We start from the raw sequence: 15148 nt of genomic DNA, 5'->3' as shown, positions 1-15148 counted from the left end.
GCTTAAGCATGTTAATACACTTTATTTGGCTCAAATAATTTTACTTCAGCAACGTTAAAATGATACAACATACAATGTTTTTGCCAGATTACCTGCTACTAGATTTACCTCAAAACTTGTATCTGTAACGTATCCCGAAAATTGTCCAGAAGAACCACTCGCTGACGACTGAGCACTCCACTCCAAGAGGGACCGAGGGGTAAAAGAACGCGCTGTGGTTTATCTTGCTTATGATTGGTCGGTGGTCGTGGAACGCGAGTCATTTGAACAAAGATTTTATTTATTGTGAAGATAGCAAACTTGTTTCTTGCTCATTATACAGTCCGTTATACAGTCTATGGTTGTCCCCCCCCCCCCCCCACTAAAAAACTCTTCGGATCTACACGATTCACGTCAATGACATATTTTGAGTTGAAAACGGCGAATTTCGCCGAAAGGTGACTAGTTTGCAGGTATGAACACACCAGTCTGTGGTGGGGAAAAGACGCCATTAAACATGCTGCAGGTGCTGTGTGTGAGTCCTCATAAGTGCTGCCAAACAGTACACTTAACTAAAAGTTTGCTAAAACACTCAAACTTCTGCAAAACAACTACACAGCAACACATTAGCACCATGGAATGATATTATAACCTTGTTTCACAGTTTAAGATTATATAAACACTGTAAACATCTTTTAGAACAGAAATCTACAAAGAGCACATGACAAACTCTCCTCACCTCAGTCTGCCATCAAACAACTGAGTGAGAGAGGGTGCAACGCAGGTAGATGACGTCACTGCCGAAAGTGAAGACTTCAAAATAAAAGCATTAGCTCCCAAAACGGTCTTTTGTAGTAAACATACCAAAATAAAAGTGACAATAAATAATATTGGAACAATAAAATAAAACGTGAGGGATTATTGGTGGAATGCATTCCTGTATATTTATATACCTGCTACACTTTGTTTGCGGTCTGCTTACAGTAGAGCTGATGACGTCGCATGCGTCTTCAGAATTAGCAGAGGGGGAATACACGCCGCTATCGCGATAACATGCGAGAATTCCCGGGGCAAATAGTGTGGCCGCATGCTAACTGGTAACAACTCAATGTCCCTGTTGCAGATCCTTACTTTAAAAGTGATGTGCACAGGGTTACACCATCTATCTTTCACAAACACAGCCAGCCCTCCTCCCTTCTTCTTACCACTCTCTCTCGTCCAACTCCATTAGCCACGTCTCTGTAAACACCATGATGCTGCTCTCCCGATACACCCTCTGATGCCAGGTCAACACTGCTAGCTCGTCCATCTTGTTAGGGAGAGATCTTACGTTTCCCATGATGACGGAAGGAAGGACAGGTCTGTATCGTCTCCTCCTTGCTCGCAGCCTTGCCCCGGCACGGCGTCCCTGAAACACATATGACGTTTTTCCACCAACCCGGAGCCGGAGTGGGAGCTGGAGGCAAAAAAGATCTGGCTCTTCGTGTTTCCGCCGCGGCGACGCCGGCTTTAAGTGCCGAAAAACCGGATCTTTCTTTCTGGCCGCACTCGGCTGCCCGGACAGATCCAATACGTCCCACTTACTTCAGAGGGGGGAGATTAACCTGAGCAATAACAGTTCATGGCGAGTAAAGGGAGTACAAGTTGTAACAAGCAGTAGCGCTGAGAAAAGTGACTAGAACGAGACCACACACTTATAAAACACACACTTTACAAAGTCAGGCAACACTAAACAGGCTCAGTGTGATGCTGTTTGTTTTTACCTTACCTTTATCACCATCTGTTCACTGTTATTGATCATTGGGAAAAGCAGGCAGACGTTTTCCTGTTTTGTATTATTGCAGCTATCAGATGGAATCAGTACATGGGCTACACAGATTGCCATCAGAAGTAAAATATTAATGAAAACTACGCCGGTAAAATATACCAGTAAAAAATGGCTTATGCCACAATAGGATAGCAAAGTAGTGAAGATAGTCAGAGTAGCCTCGCTTGCTATGCTAACATCACCTGTTTAATGCCAGAGGCAATTTCATAAAAGTGTTGTGATGCCAAACAGCGTCATTTCAGACTGGAAATAGTAGTTACCTGGATGTAACTCCAGGTCTATGAGTATGTGCAGAGTCCTCTAAGGGCTTTGCTATTGGTTTACCCACTCGAGGCTCCGACTTGGCACCTGAGAAAGATTGACTGTACTCTCCACCCAATCAGGGGGTAGCATCCTCCCCTATAAAACCCCAGTAACTTGCTTGTCTCCCTTGACACTCAGCAACAACAACCGGGATCAGCTGGGCTTGTAGTTAGAGGGCTCAGCACATACTCATAGAACTGGAGTTACATCCAGGTAACTACTATTTCTATTTCGTATGTGCTCCGCCCTCTAACGGGCTTCGCTATTGGTTAAAACCTGAGGCGAAGGCCGTAAGGATGAAATGTACTACCAGCTAAGCTTGAAACAACCCCGAACCCAACCAGGAATAAGAAAAGAATTCCACAGCAATGCACCGGTCGAGCACCGCCTGCCTGGGGGTCTCGCACCGGAATTGCAACCACGTCAGAAGCTCTGACGAAGACCAAACAATGCACCTCAGTCTGCTCCAGACGAGGTCCTCCCAGACGGTGGCCAAAGCACCGAATGAGACACAGAATCAGCAGTCATATCCCTGAGGTAGGACTGCACAAAGGTCAAAGTGGAAGACCAAGACACAGCTAGGCAGATGTCCTCCACTGAAACACCCCTCAGAAGCGCCATTGAGGCAGAAATGCCCCTGGTGGAGTGTGCCCTGAGACCAGCAGGAGGAACGCGGTCCTTCACCTTGTAGCATCAGCAGATGGCATCACAAATCCAGTGAGCGAGCCGCTGTGAAGACACAGGAGCTCCCTGAACCAGACCACTGTGGCAGACAAACAATCGGTCGGACCGTCTGAAACCGCCGTGCGTCCGACATAGCAACAGAGGGCGCGTACGAGACACAAGGTGTGAAGGCGCTCCTCCTCTCCGTCCGCATGAGGAGGTGGACAGAACGCCCTAAGCTGAATCACCCTGGACCTGAATGAAAAAGTGATAACCTTCGGCTAAAAAGACGGATTCGGCAGCAACACCACCGACCTCCTATCATCACTAATAGACATACAGGAGTGGTGCACAGACAAGGCGCATATATCCCCCGTGAGGGCCGGAAGGAACACCGTTTTAAGATAAGATGTCAAGGTCTACCTGATCCAACGGCTCAAAAGGAGATGAGCAACACAGTTACTGGGGTTTTATAGGGGAGGATGCTACCCCCTGATTGGGTGGAGAGTACAGTCAATCATTCTCAGGTGCCGAGGCGGAGCCTCGAGAGTGTAAACCAATAGCGAATCCCGTTATAGGGGGGAGCACATACGAAATAGAACACATTCACTTTTGGGGAGGGGTATGCATCAGCTGCTCGTGTGGCAGTCAGACAGTGAATATGAATCACTCATAAGAGGGCACGTAAACGGTTACGTCACGACGAAAACGATGACGCAATGATGCAGCTCCACTTGAGCTCCATTGGCCTCTGAGCAGTGGACACACAAGGGGTGCTACAGGCTAGAACCAGAAAAGCAAAATATCGGATTTTCAACCTGATCCGGTTTGGTGGAAAAGCGGCAATAGTAAACTTCTAGTGGGAACCAATGCTAATGTTCCAAAGCTAGGCTAAATATCTTTGACTTTTAACAACATAATGGCTGCTGCTTTCAGTAAACCACTGATAGGTGTGCGTTTAGAAAACAAAGGGGACCAATATAAAATAGGTAGCCTTCTTCAGTGTTTCCATTTTCCCATGTGTGGCAGAAGCTGATGGTTAGCATATCAAAACAGGGTGGAACATGTTTGTTTTTTTTAAACCTGACTTCCAATTCAACATAACATTGCCTTTGAATAACTTCTAAAATTCATTCAAAGCATGTTGTTGTAAGTCTCCATGTGTGGTTTCTTCTGAACAACATTTGAAATAATAAGGACGTGGCTTATTGTCTTGTTTATAAAAAAGTTTAAGGATGATTGCCAGATCTAGCCTGAGAGGCATCACTGGCATGATGGGAACAACAAAAATGATCAACCAATAACAACAGCCATTTACTTTAAGCATTCAACATTAACTTTAAAGAAGCACTATAATGGGTTAAACCACCTCCCACACACTCCCTTTCAACTCCCGTAACAACACACACCCCCTAAACGTAGGTTTGCAAGAAATCTTTCAAAACTAAAATGACAGCATATTGCTCCAAATAACCTTGAAACACCATGCATGTTGAGAGAAAAAAACACAACTCCAACCTCCACACATCCACTGGAAAAAAAATGATGAGTATGTTGTCACATTTACTGTCCTGCATCAACAATTTGCATACCTATAGTCACCTGATCAGAACGATGTGCAAGAGAAAAAACCAGTGAGTTCAACCAATCACAAACAGCCTTCGTCTCCTATAAGAGTAAAGAGAGCGTCCGCCAACACACAGGACTCAAACTGCAGAGCTTCAGGGATGATGCTGCTTTGGAGTTTGCTTGTGCTTCTTGGGGAAATCTGTGAGTCTTTGCTGTTTCCATGTTCATAAATGTCATTTGGATTGAAAAGGGATAAGGTTTTGGAAGATTAATAATACTTTTATGCATGTCTCTTATGCAGGTCAGGTGCCAGCTGTAGGCAAGGACACAAGTATAACTCAGGATAGTGGGATCATAACTGCTAACGTCGGGGAGACAGTGACTTTGAAATGTACTTGCGAGGACGAATCCATAACTTTCCTTTCCTGGTACCAGCAAATCTTGGGAGGCAAACCTGTGATCATATCTACTCGAAAGAGGAACTCACATGCTACCATCTCCCCGGGGTATAAAAAAAGGTTTGAAATATTTCGATTTGGTAACAGAGGCTTGAACCATCTCATAATCAACAATCTTCGCTTGGCCGATTCAGCAACTTACTATTGTGGGGTTTTAGTCTTCAACGCAACCGAGTTCGGAAAAGGAGCTTTCCTTCATGTCAAATCATCCAACTTCACCGCAGTGGTCCATCAGCCAGCATTGGAGCCACTTCGGGCGGGAGACTCTGTGAATTTGAGATGTTCAGTATATGCTAGAGAATGTGAAGAGGAGCAGAGCCTCTACTGGTTCAGACATGATGCGGCTGCAATCATGTATCCCAGTGCCGGACAGTGTAAAAATCTCTCTGAAGAAGGAACTGGTATGAAAAATTGCACTTTACAACTCGCTTTAAATTCTGTGAGGTCCCCGGATGAAGGGATGTACTACTGTGCGCTGGCCTCCTGTGGGGAGATCGTGTTTGGAAACGGAACCAAAGTGGAGATTTTAAGTAAGTGAGTCAAGCTTATATTGCATATTTAGCTTGGAAAATGTCCACTTTATATGTCATATATAATGCACACCAAAATATACAAACAAAAGGCATATGACATGTTCTCTATTCAATGTGTGTTAGGAGATTCACCCAAACTGCTCCTGGTGTATTGCCTCAGTTTGGCATTGGCTGTTTCCATTATCGCACTCCTCACCTTGGCTTACATTATGTACAAGTTGAAAAAAAAGTCATGCACCGTCTGCAAAGGTAGGACTTTCAGAATAAAAGGTCTTACTCATTTTTATCTGATTTGACCTAGCTTGATCAGTCTTGTAATTTGATTTTCAGGTACTGTTTCTCATCAGGCGTGTTCAGCTTCTAATAATGCGGTAGGTGAACTGTTTAACAGAAGATAAACATCTATTTTCTTCTTGGACTATATCTCACACATAATTTGTTATTGTGTAATTAACAGAGCCAAGATGCAGGCATTCTCCATTATGCTGCTCTGAGTCTGAACAGAAGCAGAGAACGACCTCACCAAGAAGACAACGTGGAAGGCGTTTGTGTCTACTCTGGAGTAAAGAGCAGGAAGGTGTGCAGTACCAGACTGTCTCTTCTTCCTGTCAATCCACCGCAAGACAACAACACTTGACTACGTTCAGTATTAAAAAATGTTGAAAGAAAATAAAGTGTTTTCATGTGAAATATGTTCGTAGATGCCACGTGCCAGGAGAGTAAATCTCTTTACAGATATATACAAAGCAAGCTAATAAAAAACTCTTTTGTCTATTAATATCTTCCTTTGCCACAAACAGAAGCATTGGTAACACCTTTTGATCTATAGCCGTCCCTCTCCGTTCACATTTCAGTCCTGCGGTAAGGGTAGTGTGAACAACAGAGCAGAAGTTTCCATCAGTGGAAACATCAGTTCTAGCAGCACTTGAACACAGGAAGACCGGCCTTTGTGCAACTATAGTTAGGATTAACATCAATGACTTGTCAAAGATTATGTCAAAGAATATTAACATACCTACAACTCCAACGGTCCAGATTTATTTCTTAGCTCATGTGAAGTCTGGTTTGAGTGAAGCTTTAAAGTCATTCTACTAAACTCAAGTTTTAGTCTTGGGCAAGTTTCAGAGTTTCAGTTCTCTAAAACTCAAATGTCCACATTTGATCCTAAGACAGGCTTTTCTAGGAAATGTATCAAAAATGACATTTCCAGAACTCAAACTCCTGGTGATACAAGGCACAAGATCGACACGAGATACAAAAACATCTGTCTCTTAAATAAAAATACTAAATAACAACATTTCACTCCTTCTCATTTAGCTGGACAATATATGGCTCAAAATACAATCAGGATATGATGTAATATACTCATACATACATGATATAACACATTATATGCAAGATATATGATAGTGTCAGTCTGATCATCATGAACTGTACATGCAATTGCAAAAAATAAATGAAAGCATCATAAATGTATCTTTAAGTGTTACTGGCCCATCTTTCAGTCCTTTTTAAACAATAACCTAACAGCATTTTCAATCATTTTCCTGGTTTCAAGTAAAGCATATTGTGTCTTTACTTATAACAGTGATATAACGAATGTCTGGACAAAAGAATAAAAGTGTTACTTTCAGCTAAAATATGTCTTTTGGAATATTGCTGGTTTTAATTGATGAACACTCTTCTAACGTTAGATAGAACGGTCAATAACAGACAGGCTAGATGTATCAAACAGTGCTGAAAAGTCAAGAGGATGCTGTCTGATCTGAGCCCCTCCTCTTCACAACCTATAACCACATCCATTTTGCAGTCTCATCTTAAGACAGCCTACTTATCTGTTAAGTTTACACTGCCCGCAAATATAACCAATTATTACAAATCAGAATCAGAATACCTTTAATCATCCCACAGAGGGGAAATGTTCATTATTACAGCAGAAAGAGCCAAAGACAGCGTAATGTTACACCCAAGATACTAAAACATATGTAAACAAGAATCTCACCATTTACAAAATACACAAAAAAAGTATAGCTGCCAGATGTGTATTGCACAGTTATTAACACAACAGGGGGTGTTATAGTCAGTGTTGTTATATGTGTGGGGGTCTACCGGGGGCCATGATGGTTATACAGTCTGACTGCTGCAGGAAGGAAGGACCTGCGGTATCTCTCCCTGAGACACCGTGTGTGCAGCAGCCTGTCTCTGAAGGAGCTGCACAGTGTGTGGACAGGGTGCCGTCTGAAATCCACAACCAGCGCCTTGGTCTTCCCTGCGTTGAGCTGGAGGTGGTTCCTCTGGCACCAGAGGATGAAGTCCTGCATCAGCTCAATGTACTCCGTCGTCCTCGTTGGCGATGAGGCCGACGATGGCGGAGTTGTCAGAGAACTTCTGCAGGTGACAGGTCGGCGTATTGTGGGTAAAGTCTGCAGTGTAGAGGGTGATGAGAAATGGTGCCAGCACCGTCCGCCCCCGTACTGCAGAAGACGGTGTCTGATTGATACTCTCTGGTCCTCACGTACTGTGGACGGTTGGTGAGGTAGTCCAGGATCCAGGAGGTGAGGTGGTGATCCACCCCGGAGTGCTGCAGCTTGTCTCCCAGGATCAGCGGCTGGATGGTGTTGAAGGCACTGGAGAAATCAAAGAACATGATCCTCACAGTGCACCCAGCCTTCTCCAGCTGGGAGAAGGACCTCTGCAGCAGGTAGATGACAGCGTCATCCACCCCGATGTCAGGCTGGTAGGCAAACTGCAGCGGGTCCATCGATGGTCTCACAAGGGGCCGAAGGTGTCCAGCCTCTCCAGGGTCTTCATCAGCTGCGATATCAGCGCCACCGGCCGGTAGCTGTTGCTGTCCTTGGGGTGTGGGGTCTTTGGCACGGGTACCACACAGGACGTCTTCCATAGTAGTGGTACCCTCCTATGCTTCAGGCTCAGGTTGAACAGAAACTCCACAATCCCACACAGCTGGTCTGCGCAAGATTTGAGGAGCCTCGAGCTGATGCCATCGGGACCCGCTGCCTTCCATGCCTTACACTTCTGCAGCTCCCTCCTCAGCTGGTTGCTTGTGAGGGACAAGGTGCTGTCAGCGGGTGGGGGGGTTTTGGGGGGAGAAGAAAAAGCGGCTGGTGTGAAGAATGTCTGTGAGCTGTTGGTTGGGGGATAGGTGGAGGTGTGAGAGGTGACAGGGCCATTTCCAGGCAGTGGGGACAATGGGGGATGTAGCATTAGTGTCTGGGGTTAGCTCCATTAGCTACGTCTCTGTAAACAACATGATGCTGCTCTTCCGATATCCGCTCTGATGCCAGGTCAACACCGCTAGCTCGTCAATCTTGTTAGGGAGAGATCTTACGTTCCCCATGATGATGGAAGGAAGGACAGGTCTGTATTGTCTCCTCCTTGCTCGCAGCTTTGCCCCGGCACGGCGTCTCCGAAACACATATGCCGTTTTTCCAACAACCACGCCATAAACATCTGTTTTTTCGTGTTTCCACCGCAGCGGCGCCGGCTTTATGCACCCAAAAACCGGATCTTTCTGGCCCCACTCGACTGCCCAGCCAGATCCAATATCCTATACGAACCAATACTTCACGCTTACTTCGATGGGGAGATTAACCTGAGCATTAATTGTTCATGGCGAGTACAGCAAGTAGGCTACAAGTTGTAACAAGCAGTATCGCTGAGCAAAGTGACAATAACACGACCACACAAACACTTATAAAACACACACTTTATAAAGTCAGGCAACACTAAACAGGCTCAGTGTGATTGTGTTTATTTCTACCTTACTTTAATCACCATCCGTTCTCTGTTATTGATCATTGGGAAGAGCAGGCAGACGTTTCCGGTTGTTTTGTGTTATTGCAGCTATCGGATGTAATTAATACATGGGCTACACAGGTGGCCATCAGAAGTAAAATCAGAACGAAAACTACGCCGGTAAAGTGTGCCAGTAGAAAACGGCTTAGGCCTATGCAGCAATAGGATAGCAGAGTAGTGAAGATAGTCAGAGTAGCCTCAATTTGCTATGCTAACATCACCTGTTTAATGCCATAGACACTTTCATAACAGCGCTGTGATGCCAAACAGCGTCAGTTCAGACTGAAACACATTCACTTATGGGGAGTGGGGGTATGCATCAGCTGCTTGAGTGAGAGTCAGACAGTGAACATGAATCAGTCATAAGAGGGCACGTAAACGGTGACGTCATGACACCAACAATGACGCAATGATGCAGCTCCACTTGAGCTCCACTCGGCCTCTGAGCGGTGGAAACACAAGGGGTGCTACAGGCTAGAACCAGAAAAGCGCCTGAAAAGCAAAAGATCGGATTTTCAACCTGATCTGGTTTGGTGGAAAAGGGGCAATAGTAAACTTTTAGTGGGAACCAATGCTAATGTTCCAAAGCTAGGCTAACTAGCGTTGACTTTAAACAACAGAATGGCTGATGCTTTAAGTAAACCACTGATAGGTGTGCGTTTAGAAAGCAAGGGGACCAATATAAAATAGGCATCCTTCCTCAGTGTTTCCATTTTCCCATGTGTGGCAGAAGCTAATGGTTAGCATATCAAAACAGGGTGGCACATGTTTGTTTTTTTTAAAACTCCTTACCATTTAACATAACATCGCCTTTGAATAACTTCTAAAATTAGACGGCAAAAATGCAACATTGAATTATTTATAATTTGCTATTAGCAACACAAAAATAAGTACTAAACAATAGCTTCCGAGCATCTTGTTGTAAGTCTCCATGTGTGGTTTCCTCTGAACAACATTTGAAATAATAAGGCCTTGGATTATTGTCTTGTTTATAAAAAAGTTTAAGGATGAATGCCAGATCTAGCCTGAGAGGCATCACTGGCATGATGGGAACAACAAAAATGATCAACCAATAACAACAGCCATTTACTGTAAGCATTCAACATGAACTTTAAAGAAGCACTATAATGGGTTAAACCACCTCCCACACACTCCCTTTCAACTCCCGTAACAACACACACCCCCTAAACGTAGGTTTGCAAGAAATCTTTCAAAACTAAAATGACAGCATATTGCTCCAAATAACCTTGAAACACCATGCATGTTGAGAGAAAAAAACACAACTCCATCCTCCACACATCCACTGGGAAAAAAATGATGAGTATGTTGTCACATTTACTGTCCTGCATCAACAATTCGCATACCTATAGTCACCTGATCAGAACGATGTGCAAGAGAAAAAACCAGTGAGTTCAACCAATCACAAACAGCCTTCGTCTCCTATAAGAGTAAAGAGAGCGTCCGCCAACACACAGGACTCAAACTGCAGAGCTTCAGGGATGATGCTGCTTTGGAGTTTGCTTGTGCTTCTTGGGGAAATCTGTGAGTCTTTGCTGTTTCCATGTTCATAAATGTCATTTGGATTGAAAAGGGATAAGGTTTTGGAAGATTAATAATACTTTTATGCATTTCTCTTATGCAGGTCAGGTGCCAGCTGTAGGCAAGGACACAAGTATAACTCAGGATAGTGGGATCATAACTGCTAACGTCGGGGAGACAGTGACTTTGAAATGTACTTGCAAGGACGAATCCGTAACTTTCCTCTCCTGGTACCAGCAAATCTTGGGAGGCAAGCCTGTGATCATATCTAATCGAATGAGGAACTCAGATGCTACCATCTCCCCGGGGTATAAAGAAAGGTTTGCAAGTATTTGCAAATCCTAACGGAGGCATCAACGATCTGTTAATCAAAGATCTTCACTCGGCCGATTCAGGAAATTACTACTGTGGGGTTTTAGTCTTCAATGCCATCGAGTTCGGAAAAGGAGCTTTCCTTCATGTCAAATCATCCAACTTCACCGCAGTGGTCCATCAGCCAGCATTGGAGCCACTTCGGGCGGGAGACTCTGTGAATTTGAGATGTTCAGTATATGCTAGAGAATGTGAAGAGGAGCAGAGCCTCTACTGGTTCAGACATGATGCGGCTCAGCCTGCAATCATGTATCCCAGTGCCGGACAGTGTAAAAATCCCTCTGAAGAAGGGACTGGTATGACAAATTGCACTTTACAACTCGCTTTAAAATCTGTGAGGTCCCCGGATGAAGGGATGTACTACTGTGCGCTGGCCTCCTGTGGGGAGATCGTGTTTGGAAACGGAACCAAAGTGGAGATTTTAAGTAAGTGAGTCAAGCTTATATTGCATTTAGCTTGGAAAATGTCCACTTTATATGTCATATATAATGCATACCAAAATATACAAACAAAAGGCATATGACATGTTCTCTATTCAATGTGTGTTAGGAGATTCACCCAAACTGCTCCTGGTGTATTGCCTCAGTTTGGCATTGGCTGTTTCCATTATCGCACTCCTCACCTTGGCTTACATTATGTACAAGTTGAAAAAAAAGTCATGCACCGTCTGCAAAGGTAGGACTTTCAGAATAAAAGGTCTTACTCATTTTTATCTGATTTGACCTAGCTTGATCAGTCTTGTAATTTGATTTTCAGGTACTGTTTCTCATCAGGCGTGTTCAGCTTCTAATAATGCGGTAGGTGAACTGTTTAACAGAAGATAAACATCTATTTTCTTCTTGGACTATATCTCACACATAATTTGTTATTGTGTAATTAACAGAGCCAAGATGCAGGCATTCTCCATTATGCTGCTCTGAGTCTGAACAGAAGCAGAGAACGACCTCACCAAGAAGACAACGTGGAAGGCGTTTGTGTCTACTCTGGAGTAAAGAGCAGGAAGGTGTGCAGTACCAAACTATCTCTTCTTCCTGTCAATCCACCGCAAGACAACAACACTTGACTACCGTTCAGTATTAAAAAATGTTGAAAGAAAATAAAGTGTTTTCATGTGAAATATGTTCGTAGATGCCACGTGCCAGGAGAGTAAATCTCTTTACAGATATATACAAAGCAAGCTCATAAAAAACTCTTTTGTCTATTAATATCTTCCTTTGCCACAGACAGAAGCATTAGTAACAGCTTTTGATGTACAGCCAGCCCTCTCTGTACACATTTCAGTTCTGCGGTAAGGGTAGTGTGAACAACAGAGCAGACGTTTCCATCAGTGGAAACATCAGTTCTAGCAGCACTTGAACACAGGAAGACCGGCCTTTGTGCAACTATAGTTAGGGTTAACATCAATGACTTGTCAAAGATTATGTCAAAGAATATTAACCTACCTGCAACTCCAACGGTCCAGATGTATTTCTTAGCTCATGTGAAGTCTGGTTTGAGTGAAGCTTTAAAGTCATTCTACTAAACTCAAGTTTTAGTCTTGGGCAAGTTTCAGAGTTTCAGTTCTCTCAAACTCAAATGTCCACATTTGACCCTAAGACAGGCTTTTCTAGGAAATGTATCAAAAATGACATTTCCAGAACTCAAACTCCTGGTGATACAAGGCACAAGATCGACACGAGATACAAAAACATCTGTCTCTTAAATAAAAATACTAAACAAAATTTTACTCCTTCTCATTTAGCTGGACAATATATGGCTCAAAATACAATCAGGATATGATGTAATATACTCATACATACATGATATAAGACATTGTATGCAAGATATATGATAGTGTCAGTCTGATCATCATGAACTGTACATGCAATTGCAAAAAATAAATGAAAGCATCATAAATGTATCTTTAAGTGTTACTGGCCCATCTTTCAGTCCTTTTTAAACAATAACCTAACAGCATTTTCAATCATTTTCCTGGTTTCAAGTAAAGCATATTGTGTCTTTACTTATAACAGTGATATAACGAATGTCTGGACAAAAGAATAAAAGTGTTACTTTCAGCTAAAATATGTCTTTTGGAATATTGCTGGTTTTAATTGATGAACACTCTTCTAACATAACATAGAAAGGCCAATAACAGACAGGCTAGATGTATCAAACAGTGCTGAAAAGTCAAGAGGATGCTGTCTGATTGACACTCTCTGGTCCTCACGTACTGTGGACGGTTGGTGAGGTAGTCCAGGATCCAGGAGGTGAGGTGGTGATCCACCCCGGAGAGCTGCAGCTTGTCTCCCAGGATCAGCGGCTGGATGGTGTTGAAGGCACTGGAGAAATCAAAGAACATGATCCTCACAGTGCACCCAGCCTTCTCCGGGTGGGAGAAGGACCTCTGCAGCAGGTAGATGACAGCGTCATCCACCCCGATGTCAGGCTGGTAGGCAAACTGCAGCGGGTCCATCGATGGTCTCACAAGGGGCCGAAGGTGTCCAGCCTCTCCAGGGTCTTCATCAGCTGCGATATCAGCGCCACCGGCCGGTAGCTGTTACTGTCCTTGGGGTGTGGGGTCTTTGGCACGGGTACCACAGAGGACGTCTTCCACAGTAGTGGTACCCTCCTATGCTTCAGGCTCAGGTTGAATAGAAACTCCACAATCCCACACAGCTGGTCTGCGCAGGATTTGAGGAGCCTCGAGCTGATGCCATCAGGACCCGCTGCCTTCCATGCCTTACAGTTCTGCAGCTCCCTCCTCAGCTGGTTGGTTGTGAGAGACAAGGTGCCGTCAGCGGGTGGGGGGGTTTTGGGGGGAGAAGAAAAAGCGGCTGGTGTGAAGAATGTCTGTGAGCTGTTGGTCGGGGGATAGGTGGAGGTGTGAGAGGTGACAGGGCCATTTCCAGGCAGTGGGGACAATGGGGGATGTAGCATTAGTGTCTGGGGTTAGCTCCATTAGCTACGTCTCTGTAAACAACATGATGCTGCTCTTCCGATATCCCCTCTGATGCCAGGTCAACACTGCTAGCTCGTCAAATCTTGTTAGGGAGAGATCTTACGTTCCCCATGATGATGGAAGGAAAGACAGGTCTGTATCGTCTCGTCCTTGCTCGCAGCCTCGCCCCGGCACGGCGTCTCTGAAACACATATGCCGTTTTTCCACCAACCCGGAGCTGGAGCCAATAAAGATCTGGTTTTCCGTGTTTCCACCACAGAGGTGCCGGCGTTAAGCGCCGAAAAACAGGATCTTTCTGGCCCCACTCGACTGCCCGGCCAGATCCAATATCCTATACGAAGCAATACCTCACGCTTATTTCGATGGGGAGATTAACCTGAGCATTAACAGTTCATGGCGAGTAGAGCGAGTACAAGTTGTAACAAGCAGTAGCGCTGAGCAAAGTGACAATAACACGACCACACACTTATAAAACACACACTTTATAAAGTCAGGCAACACTAAACAAGCTCGGTGTGATGCTGTTTATTTCTATTACTTTAATCACCATCCGTTCACTTATGGATCATAGGGAAGAGCAGGTAGACGTTTTCCTGTTGTTTTGTGTTATTGCAGCTATCGGATGTAATTAATACATGGGCTACACAGGTGGCCATCAGAAGTAAAATCAGAACGAAAACTACGCCGGTAAAGTGTGCCAGTAGAAAACGGCTTAGGCCTATGCCACAATAGGATAGCAGAGTAGTGAAGATAGTCAGAGTAGCCTCAATTTGCTATGCTAACATCACCTGTTTAATGCCAGAGACAATTTCATAACAGCGCTGTGATGCCAAACAGCGTCAGTTCAGACTGAAACACATTCACTTATGGGGAGGGGGGTATGCATCAGCTGCTTGAGTGAGAGTCAGACACAACACAAATGATCAACCAATAACAACAGCCATTTACTGTAAGCATTCAACATTAACTTTAAAGAAGCACTATAATGGGTTAAACCACCTCCCACACACTCCCTTTCAACTCCCGTAACAACACACACCCCCTAAACGTAGGTTTGCAAGAAATCATTCAAAACTAAAATGAAAGCACATTGCTCCAAATAACCTTGAAACACCATGCATGTTGAGAGAAAAAAAACACAACTCCA

The 15148-nt window shown here is 44.2% G+C and overlaps 2 protein-coding genes across 3 annotated transcripts; both read left to right on the top strand.

Moving 5' to 3' along the window:
* The first annotated feature begins 4017 nt into the window (after positions 1-4017).
* LOC134875633 (uncharacterized) lies at positions 4018-6956 on the top strand. Of its 2 annotated transcripts, none has more exons than XM_063900208.1 (5): positions 4018-4543; positions 4644-5334; positions 5457-5582; positions 5664-5704; positions 5791-6956. In XM_063900208.1, exons 1-4 carry the CDS (start codon positions 4501-4503, stop codon positions 5695-5697), a joined length of 894 nt encoding a protein of 297 aa, XP_063756278.1. In that variant the 5' UTR covers positions 4018-4500; the 3' UTR covers positions 5698-5704; positions 5791-6956. The 2 variants fall into 2 exon arrangements, with proteins under 2 accessions (XP_063756278.1, XP_063756277.1); XM_063900207.1 differs by having other exon boundaries at positions 4026-4543; positions 4644-5330; positions 5791-6955.
* A 3433-nt stretch (positions 6957-10389) lies between these two features.
* Positions 10390-12161, top strand: LOC134875674 (uncharacterized). Its single transcript, XM_063900269.1, is given in 6 exon segments — positions 10390-10691; positions 10792-11021; positions 11023-11485; positions 11610-11735; positions 11817-11857; positions 11944-12161. Coding segments are annotated over 6 exon segments (1083 nt in total). The 5' UTR covers positions 10390-10648; the 3' UTR covers positions 12124-12161.
* The last annotated feature ends 2987 nt before the right edge of the window (positions 12162-15148 follow it).

This window comes from Eleginops maclovinus, chromosome 14 (assembly GCF_036324505.1).
Source record: "Eleginops maclovinus isolate JMC-PN-2008 ecotype Puerto Natales chromosome 14, JC_Emac_rtc_rv5, whole genome shotgun sequence".
Taxonomy (NCBI): Eukaryota; Metazoa; Chordata; class Actinopteri; order Perciformes; family Eleginopidae; genus Eleginops; species Eleginops maclovinus.
The sequence above is the reverse complement of the archived record's forward strand: the minus strand, read 5'-3'. Positions and strand labels throughout refer to the sequence as shown.